We start from the raw sequence: 11,004 nt of genomic DNA on the forward strand, positions 1-11,004 counted from the left end.
CTAATACCTACAGTTAGTACTAGTGGGTGTATTTATAGTTTATGTATGTGAGTGTATAGATTGGTAGGTGTGCTGGGTTTACTTGGATGGGTTGAACTTGATGGACACTGGTCTTTTTTCAACCCTATGTAACTATATGTTAGACAGCTGTGGGCAGATAAATGGGGTAAATCTGAATCTGCCCCAGAGCACTTCTATTCCCTGGCTGAACTATGCTCAATCCAGGGAAATAATTCACACCCATCACTGGCTTCTATAAACAACTAACTATGAGAGGCGAGAACTGTATTGCCAGGCAGCCCATAAACAATGGAAACTTACTGAAGGCTGAAACTGCCAATCACGTTAGTAATGTTTTAACAGAAGCCAGAAAAAATCACATAAGGGGGCAATATATCGAGACTTCACCCATTTGCCACAGATATATTGATATACTACATAATGGTTATATTTGCTGCCCTTTGGACCACTGGTTATTTCCTCTTTGCAAGGATAAGTTCTAGCCAATTAACTGGGGGGGTGGGGTATGTGCGAGTGTAGGTAAGTACTGGGGGGCCCCCATGTGCGAGTGTAGGCGAGTACTGGGGGGGTATGTGTGAGTGTAGGTGAGTACTGGGGGGGCCCATGTGTGAGTGTAGGTGAGTACTGGGGGGGGCCCATGTGTGAGTGTAGGCGAGTACTGGGGGGGTATGTGTGAGTGTAGGTGAGTACTGGGGGGGCCCATGTGTGAGTGTAGGTGAGTACTGGGGGGGCCCATGTGTGAGTGTAGGTGAGTAATGGGGGGGGGTATGTGTGAGTGTAGGTGAGTACTGGGGGGGCCATGTGTGAGTGTAGGTGAGTAATGGGGGGGCCCATGTGTGAGTGTAGGTGAGTACTGGGGGGGCCCATGTGTGAGTGTAGGTGAGTACTGGGGGGGGCCCATGTGTGAGTGTAGGTGAGTAATGGGGGGGCCCATGTGTGAGTGTAGGTGAGTAATGGGGGGGCCCATGTGTGAGTGTAGGTGAGTACTGGGGGGGCCATGTGTGAGTGTAGGTGAGTACTGGGGGGGGGCCCATGTGTGAGTGTAGGTGAGTACTGGGGGGGGGGCCCATGTGTGAGTGTAGGGGACGCCTGGGGATGGTAAGTAACATGGCAGTGGCGTCACCCTAGGCCATCGCACATATCTGCACCCAGTAACAGTCAGCGTTACACATTCAGGCAGGTAGTGTACCCCGACTCGCTGACTCCAGTGAGCGCACAATTACACACAGTGCTTTATACACACTGTTATTACGTGGGGTGTTTATTTTGCAGGCTATTACAGCTGCGAGGGCTTGGGTGGTACAATCAGGCTTTAGGCGCAGGGCGGTATTTCTAGGGAAAGGAGTGCAGTTTGCATGTCACGTCCCTCTCGTCACTGCATGTGTGTTACACGCAAAGGGCATAAACGCGCCCACGTGACTCGCTGAATGGCACTGTAGGAGCTCTACCCTATCAGTCACATCTACAGAAATGGCTCATTTGTGATTTACTGTGTAAGCAAATAAAGATCATTTATCTTCCGTGTGTTCTTAGCATTGTGACACCTGTAAAAATACAAGAGCGAGCCGGTATGTTTAGCCTACAGTACGGCACAGCCAGAGCCCACAGATAGAGCCACCCAAGTGCTGCGCTTACGCCTCCCGTATCGCTTCATCGCCAGTAACCTTGACTAACGCGCCGCCTTCTCTCTATAGAACAGACCTGACTGGTCTCGGCCGATTTCCCCATTGGCTGTCTCATGCAGTTTTACCATATTGGGCCACATTCCGTCCCACGGTGCCACGGAAAAGCTGATCTCCTAGTTCAATCCTAGATATTCCCATAAAGCCAGATGCAATTCAGTGAGAAAACTCTATTGAAGTCTATGGGGAAAAAAACTGGACCTGAATTGAGAATTTTTTTTTTTTACGTGATGAAACCATAAAATAAAATTCTCATGGAAACACGGTCCTTATTCATTTATAAAAGAAAATGGTGGTTTATTCACAGAACCCATACTGCTTATATCAGTGACCAGGACCAAGCCCTATAGGTGCCCATACACGGGCCAATTCCAGCTGCCAACGTTGGTCCTTTAGACCAGTGGTTCTCAACCTTCCTAATGCCGTGACCCTTTAATACAGTTCCTCATGTTATGGTGCCCCCCAACCATAAAATTATTCCTAAGACCATTGGAAATATGTGTTTTCCCATGGTCTTAGGCGACCCCTGTGAAAGGGTTGTTTGACAACCCACACGTTGAGAACCGCCGCTTTAAACCGACATCGGGCTGATCTGATCCTTCCGACAGATCAGGACTGCATTGGCTTGTTGAATCAACGAGCCATTCTAATTCAATCGTTGGGCCCCAGGGAGATATCGGACTAATTCCGAATTAGTCCGATATCGCCCACCTGTAGGTGGGGATATCGGGAGAAGATCCGCTCGCTTGGCGACGTCGCCATCTTACAGTGTATAGCCACGTTAAGGCTCTGGCACGCTTGGCACAGAGAAGGCAATAAATGGTGCCAAGACTGGAATCTGCTTGGGGGCTGCAATAGTAACAAGCACGTGTGCCGTGTAACTGCCACTTCCCAGCTCCAGGATATGGATGTGCAGAGTCACTGTAACTGCCTGCCGTGTAACTGCTTTCCGGTTGTGAATCACACAAACTGTGTGTTCTTTGCAATAAACCGCACTCCGTTTCCTTGGTCTGGTAGAAACCACACTGGCAGGGCGACTACGTGGGTCCGTCTTATTCTAATCAATTCCTTGGTGGGGGGGAAAACGTGTCACACAAGAAGTTATTTTTACCAAATAAATGGGGGTTGTAAATAGAAGTATAAATAAATGTAAAAAGAAAAGTTTCAGTAAAGTATTGTGAATTGACACAACAGTGTGCAGATGGGTATCTGTATCCTTCCAAGGAAGCCAATACAATACATTTATGATACATATATGCAAATCGTGCGTTTATGATACGATCAGGGTGCAGTAAAGAAACAAACTGGGCAATAAAACAGAGACAACAGGAAGGAGGGGCCCGTCCTAGGTTTAGCTGCACACAGACACAAGGGCCCATCTTGCTCTAGAATGGCACCATGGGATCCTGGAGGAACCCAAACAGGCCGCGGTGTCATTAGTGCCCATACATGTGCAAAGCATGGAAACTCAACTATATAGGGATTCAGCCAAACCCCTTCACAAAATATGCCTGGGACTGGCATAAAATAAAGATATTGCTGCCTTGTGGGTACAGGTTCCCAAGGCCTAGCCAATGCAGAACCTAATCCAGATGTTCCATTCAGCGACGGTGCCCCAATACATCACAGACCAATATCCATCTCCAAGTATAAATCTGACTACAGGTTCATCTAGTGGCGGTGTTATTGGGCATCACTCATAGCCGAAAGCGACCATTTGGGCACCTCTGCTATATGGCCTGGCAGAAGGAATATATATACTGTATACATATAGCTGTAGTGCAGAATAGCAGGCGGCCATACACCTAACCAAACACACCGATGAATGGAGCATGTCTCGAGGAAGGAGCTGTAAGCGGCCTTTGTTCTCTCCTACAGTAGGTGCATCTCACTGCAACGGAACGCTACAGAATGACAAGTCGTGCCTTGAATGCTCTGTGTGTAACTGCCACAAAGTAAATATTTTCTGCCTACACAAACAAGAAGTTCATTCACTCAGAGCCGCTCCAACATAATGACTGTTGTGCAACAATGCTGCCAGCTCCCCTCAAAGTCTGCTCGGCGGGATCATCAAACAAGACTAAAAAGGCAGTTTCTGGAGGGGAGCCCTATTGAATCTCTCCGAACGGAACTAGGGATAAAATCAGCACGTGGCGCTTCATTTTTCCCATCTCTACAAAGGGAAATACGGGGGATTATATTGCGCTTCTCTGGTTCTAAATATATTATTACCCTTTAGAGTCCAACAAGAGACTCCCCACATCAGGACAGCATATGGCTTCTCCTGGTTATCATCCCAACAGGGTTAGTGGGAAACATATGAAAGAGATTTTCCGACATTTGCTCAGGGCCCCTTTGTGCATAACAAACCTACAGATAAATAATGTGTCACCCCGAACCCTGACTGGCATTCACAAAGGGACCCCCCATCACGTGCACTGGGTACCCCTGGGGAGCCAGCATTGTTTGGGTATGTCTTTCTTACAATGAGCATTCTATAGTTTATATAAATACCCCGCTGTGTAGCCCCGGGGGCAGCCGTTCCTGCACCGGTACAGCTGGGGTGTTTGCTACAGAAACCCTACTATAGTTTATATAAATACCCCGCTGTGTAGCCCCGGGGGCAGCCATTCCTGCACCGGTACAGCTGGGGTGTTTGCTACAGAAACCCTACTATAGTTTATATAAATACCCCGCTGTGTAGCCCCGGGGGCAGCCGTTCCTGCACCGGTACAGCTGGGGTGTTTGCTACAGAAACCCTACTATAGTTTATATAAATACCCCGCTGTGTAGCCCCGGGGGCAGCCGTTCCTGCACTGGTACAGCTGGGGTGTTTGCTACAGAAACCCTACTATAGTTTATATAAATACCCCGCTGTGTAGCCCCGGGGGCAGCCATTCCTGCACCGGTACAGCTGGGGTGTTTGCTACAGAAACCCTACTATATTTTATATAAATACCCCGCTGTGTAGCCCCGGGGAAGCCATTCCTGCACAGGGTATTTATATAAACTATAGTAGGGTTTCTGTAGCAAACACCCCAGCTGTACCGGTGCAGGAATGGCTGCCCCCGGGGCTACACAGCGGGGTATTTATATAAACTATAGTAGGGTTTCTGTAGCAAACACCCCAGCTGTACCGGTGCAGGAATGGCTGCCCCCGGGGCTACACAGCGGGGTATTTATATAAACTATAGTAGGGTTTCTGTAGCAAACACCCCAGCTGTACCAGTGCAGGAACGGCTGCCCCCGGGGCTACACAGCGGGGTATTTATATAAACTATAGTAGGGTTTCTGTAGCAAACACCCCAGCTGTACCAGTGCATTATACCGTAATTAGTTTTATACACTAATTTTTTGGTGTTACTGTTCCTTTAAGATTCAAATCTGCTCTTTCAGGCAAGGTCATTATATGAGTTGGCCACTGCCGATTTGGTCACCAAACTGCAATTATATAAAATACAAATATTGCAACACACAGGGAATATTGCAACAGGTTTGTCAAACCGGACATACTGGGAATGATTTCTTTTTTCTCAGATCCTACCTTTTAGAGCAACAGAACCTTACCTGGCCCAGACATGGAACTTAAAGAGATACTGACACCTGAAATCAGACCCCTTTTTACATATATTATAACATTGTCTTTGCATGATATTTATAATTTTGCCCTAAAAGTATTTTCCAGATGCATTTACGTTACCCATCTGATCCCCTTTGATCCTCTATGAGGGGGCGGCCATATTGGTGCTGCAGGAGTCCGTTAGCAATAGAAGCTGTAACTGACAGACTGAGAAAGGTCAGGTTTAGGGACTTCTAGTAACAATTACTTACAAAAGCAGCCCTATCAGTGATAACCGGTCAGCATGACCTACAGGGAACTTTTAATGAACCTTAAAAGTAGTTTTTTGTGTCAGTACCACTTTAAGGGCTATTGCCCAAACCTTTGCCCTCCTATTTCTGCCTGTATGTTATCCACCCACTTAGACTGTAAGCTCTGCAGGGCAGAGACTGCTTTCTCCTGTATCTCCTACCACAAGGCACCTAATCTCTGTGTATTTAGGCTTATTTATGTCAACGCTTGCCCTCCCAGGGGGTGCTTTTCTTGCACATCCCAGTAGCACTATATAAATACAGTATAACACACACACACATTGTGCAACTGCTTAGCAGAAGTGGGAATAGAGGGAATGTTGCAGGAAATGTTTACACAAATGCACAGTCTAATGGGAGTTTGAGGCTGTTGAGCTTCTCGGCCTGTGGCGTTGCCGCTCAGCACAAGGCATGTCTGTAGCTGTAAGTGTTGACTCTGGTTTGTGCGCTGTTTGCCTGGATAAAGTCAGCGGAATTAAACACAGAAGAAGCTGGAAAACAAGATATTCATCATGTAGGTTTCTTGGTAAAACAGTGATTCAACAAATAAACAGCAGGGAAGTTCTGCGGTTTGAGCTGCTTATCTCTAAGCCATGGGAATGACTGCACTGGATGCAAATACTCTATGCATGTTAGCTAAATGCATGCAAGCCCCTCGCTGCCCTCATCCCTATCTCTCACTAGCACGCAATCCGAGCATTCATCAGCCCGCTCTCACTCGCCTGCTGCCAAACGCTACGCAGACATGGAAAGGCAAAATATACCCTGAGCAAGGAGGGGAGTTCAGCAGGAACAGCACAGGTAGTGGCAAAAACATATAGTCAGGAAAGCTTGGAAACATGGGGGGCAATGTTGCACTCAAGGGGGGTACAATAGAATTAGTGCCCTGGGTATATAGCTGGGTACAACAATAATAGAATTACTGTCCGGGGTATATAGCTAGGTACTGGGCAGGCATCACACTCTTGGTATATGGCTGGGTACAGCAATAATAGAATTACTGCCCTGGGTATATAGCTAGGTGCACTCGAAGGGGGTACAATAGAATTACTGCCCTGGGTATATAGCTAGGTACTGGGCAGGCATCACACTCTTGGTATATGGCTGGGTACAGCAATAATAGAATTACTGCCCTGGGTATATAGCTAGGTGCACTCGAAGGGGGTACAATAGAATTACTGCCCTGGGTATATAGCTAGGTACTGGGCAGGCATCACACTCTTGGTATATGGCTGGGTACAGCAATAATAGAATTACTGCCCTGGGTATATAGATAGGTGCACTCGAGGGGGGTACAATAGAATTACTGCCGTGGGTATATAGCTAGGTACTGGGCAGGCATCACACTCTTGGTATATGGCTGGGTACAACAATAATAGAATCACTGCCCTAGGTATATAGATAGGTACAGGGCAGATAGACAGCAAACCCTTTGAATAGGCCGGGTACAACAATAATAGAATCACTGCCCTGGGTATATAGCTAGGTACTGGGCAGGCATCAAACCCTTTGTATATGGCTGGGTACAACAATAACAGAATCACTGCCCTGGGTATATAGACAAGTACAGGGCAGATAGACATTAAACCCATTGTATATGGCTGGGTAGTTGGTAGAGTAGTTGGTACCCTAGTTATACCATAGATTGGCACTGTAATGATGCCCACACCTAAGGCATGTCCCTGACTGCACCTACAATAAGCTGGATGGGCACCGCAGGCAGTGAATCCGTATGTAAGTGACGTGTGTGCAAATACAAACACATCTGGCACCATTACAGCAAGAAGACAACTATATGTAGTTACCTTGTGGCAGGAACCTGCAGCTGCTTTCCATCTTCCCCTGCTGTTTGGCTGTGTCTCGGGGAGTCCCAAGGCGTCTGTGCAACAGGTGGGGAAACGATTGTGCGAATGTGGCCCATTGTGCGAGAGGCTCTGATACACACCGGACCCCGTGACGCTGGTTCTGACTCCTTGGAATAGCCGCCATGTTGCTCAGCTCGTTGGCTAGTGAGTATTGGCGCTGTGCCAGTGGGGCCCATTGTGCGAGAGGCTCTGATACACACCGGACCCCGTGACGCTGGTTCTGACTCCTTGGAATAGCCGCCATGTTGCTCAGCTCGTTGGCTAGTGAGTATTGGCGCTGTGCCAGTGGGGCCCATTGTGCGAGAGGCTCTGATACACACCGGACCCCGTGACGCTGGTTCTGACTCCTTGGAATAGCCGCCATGTTGCTCAGCTCGTTGGCTAGTGAGTATTGGCGCTGTGCCAGTGGGGCCCATTGTGCGAGAGGCTCTGATACACACCGGACCCCGTGACGCTGGTTCTGACTCCTTGGAATAGCCGCCATGTTGCTCAGCTCGTTGGCTAGTGAGTATTGGCGCTGTGCCAGTGGGGCCCATTGTGTGAGAGGCTCTGATACACACCGGACCCCGTGACGCTGGTTCTGACTCCTTGGAATAGCCGCCATGTTGCTCAGCTCGTTGGCTAGTGAGTATTGGCGCTGTGCCAGTGGGGCCCATTGTGCGAGAGGCTCTGATACACACCGGACCCCGTGACGCTGGTTCTGACTCCTTGGAATAGCCGCCATGTTGCTCAGCTCGTTGGCTAGTGAGTATTGGCGCTGTGCCAGTGGGGCCCATTGTGCGAGAGGCTCTGATACACACCGGACCCCGTGACCCCCGTGACGCTGGTTCTGACTCCTTGGAATAGCCGCCATGTTGCTCAGCTTGTTGGCTAGTGAGTATTGGCGCTGTGCCAGTGGGGCCCATTGTGCGAGAGGCTCTGATACACACCGGACCCCGTGACGCTGGTTCTGACTCCTTGGAATAGCCGCCATGTTGCTCAGCTTGTTGGCTAGTGAGTATTGGCGCTGTGCCAGTGGGGCCCATTGTGTGAGGGGCTCTGATACACACCGGACCCCGTGACGCTGGTTCTGACTCCTTGGAATAGCCGCCATGTTGCTCAGCTTGTTGGCTAGTGAGTATTGGCGCTGTGCCAGTGGGGCCCATTGTGCGAGAGGCTCTGATACACACCGGACCCCGTGACGCTGGTTCTGACTCCTTGGAATAGCCGCCATGTTGCTCAGCTTGTTGGCTAGTGAGTATTGGCGCTGTGCCAGTGGGGCCCATTGTGTGAGGGGCTCTGATACACACCGGACCCCGTGACGCTGGTTCTGACTCCTTGGAATAGCCGCCATGTTGCTCAGCTTGTTGGCTAGTGAGTATTGGCGCTGTGCCAGTGGGGCCCATTGTGCGAGAGGCTCTGATACAAACCGGACCCCGTGACGCTGGTTCTGACTCCTTGGAATAGCCGCCATGTTGCTCAGCTTGTTGGCTAGTGAGTATTGGCGCTGTGCCAGTGGGGCCCATTGTGTGAGGGGCTCTGATACACACCGGACCCCGTGACGCTGGTTCTGACTCCTTGGAATAGCCGCCATGTTGCTCAGCTCGTTGGCTAGTGAGTATTGGCGCTGTGCCAGTGGGGCCCATTGTGCGAGAGGCTCTGATACAAACCGGACCCCGTGACGCTGGTTCTGACTCCTTGGAATAGCCGCCATGTTGCTCAGCTCGTTGGCTAGTGAGTATTGGCGCTGTGCCAGTGGGGCCCATTCGCTGAGGGGCATGAATGGCGGCAGTAATACACACACAGCGGCACAGCCTGGCTTACTCTATGGCAGCTCACTTACAGCTTCCCATTCTGCAGGGAGGAATACACAAAGGCGACACAAAGGTTCATATGATTCAGTGAATAAACTTACTGTAGCGCTGTGGGACATGTTGGCGCGTTACATGTTAATAATAATAATAAACTTTCTGCCCTTCGGGGCATGTCTCGTGCTGGATGCCCTGGAGAGTTCCCTCTCTGTCCGAGTCTAAAGGCAAATGTATTATATTGTGTAAGCCAACATCGCCGGGGATGCTGCCCATAGCAACCATTCAGCAATCAGATTTGAACGGACACCTGCGAGTTGGAAAATAAAAGCAACAATCTGATTGGTTGCTATGGGTAACGTCACCAACGTCACTCAGGTCTGATTCCAGGGCCCCTGGGCATGCTGGGAAATGATAGCCCCCCAAAAAATAATGGAGTAACCAAGTAGTATCTGTAATCAACTAAACCTCCATAACAGGAGTATAACAGCAGCAATAATTACAATGATAAGGGAACCCAGTCCGTTAAGCAACTCCTTTGCCCAAAGGTCTTTGCATTAACCCTTCCAGCGCCTCACACCTTATAGGAAACAATTAGAGAGACTGGGGGCAGCTGGAAGGAACCCCCTCTGTCCCGTTACTATTAGGGCCAAATGGCGCCGTTTCTCTACCTCAGACTTGGCGGGAAGCGCAGCCTGCGGATAAGTTTTCCCATTGGTCAATGTGGATGCGGAGCGGAACATCGAGTCGGCTTGCCATTGGCTCTGATGTTTGCACGGCAGGTCGCACATCAGGCTTCCAATTGGTCAGAAAAATGAAGCGGGAGAAAATTGGCCATTCTATTGGTCTAGAGCCGCTGTGAGGCGAGAGGTGCGGGTTGATAAGGCCTGTAGTGATACTGTGGGATGTTGGGGACAGTAGCGGCTCTCTGTGAGTCTGAGCGGGTGTTTGGGTCACTGTTCCTCCATAAGTCCCTGCACTCACCCTCCCTGACATAACCCACGGGTAATCCTTTCCTGCAGCTTGTGCTGGGCTAGCTGCCCCCTCACTCACCATTACTCGCCATTCCTCCCCCTCACTGCGCCATTCCTCCCCCTCACTGCGCCATTACTCGCCATCACTGCGCCATTACTCCCCCTCACTGTGCCCTCACTCGCCATTACTCCCCCTCACTGTGCCCTCACTCGCCATTCCTTCCCCTCACTGCGCCATTCCTTCCCCTCACTGCGCCCTCACTCGCCATTATTCCCCCTCACTGCGCCATTCCTCCCCCTCACTGTGCCCTCACTCGCCATTCCTCCCCCTCACTGCGCCATTACTCCCCCTCACTGTGCCCTCACTCGCCATTCCTCCCCCTCACTGCGCCATTCCTCCCCCTCACTGCGCCATTCCTTCCCCTCACTGTGCCCTCACTCGCCATTATTCCCCCTCACTGTGCCCTCACTCGCCATTCCTCCCCCTCACTGCGCCATTCCTTCCCCTCACTGTGCCCTCACTCGCCATTCCTTCCCCTCACTGTGCCCTCACTCGCCATTATTCCCCCTCACTGTGCCCTCACTCGCCATTATTCCCCCTCACTGCGCCATTCCTTCCCCTCACTGTGCCCTCACTCGCCATTATTCCCCCTCACTGCGCCATTCCTCCCCCTCACTGCGCTATTACTCCCCCTCACTGTGCCCTCACTCGCCATTCCTCCCCCTCACTGCGCCATTCCTCCCCCTCACTGCGCCATTCCTTCCCCTCACTGTGCCCTCACTCGCCATTATTCCCCCTCACTGT

At 50.3% G+C, this 11,004-nt stretch overlaps 1 protein-coding gene across 1 annotated transcript; it reads right to left on the reverse strand.

Moving 5' to 3' along the window:
* Positions 1 to 5,748: 5,748 nt before the first annotated feature.
* Positions 5,749 to 9,942, reverse strand: LOC101731586. The gene is made up of 2 exons (XM_004920458.4): positions 7,379 to 9,942; positions 5,749 to 6,064 (listed from the first exon to the last, which is right to left on the reverse strand). Exons 1-2 carry the CDS (start codon positions 9,195 to 9,197, stop codon positions 5,973 to 5,975), a joined length of 1,911 nt encoding a protein of 636 aa, XP_004920515.2. The 5' UTR covers positions 9,198 to 9,942; the 3' UTR covers positions 5,749 to 5,972.
* Positions 9,943 to 11,004: the final 1,062 nt, after the last annotated feature.

The sequence above is a fragment of the Xenopus tropicalis genome, chromosome 5 (genome assembly GCF_000004195.4).
Source record: "Xenopus tropicalis strain Nigerian chromosome 5, UCB_Xtro_10.0, whole genome shotgun sequence".
In the NCBI taxonomy this organism is placed as follows: domain Eukaryota; kingdom Metazoa; phylum Chordata; class Amphibia; order Anura; family Pipidae; genus Xenopus; species Xenopus tropicalis.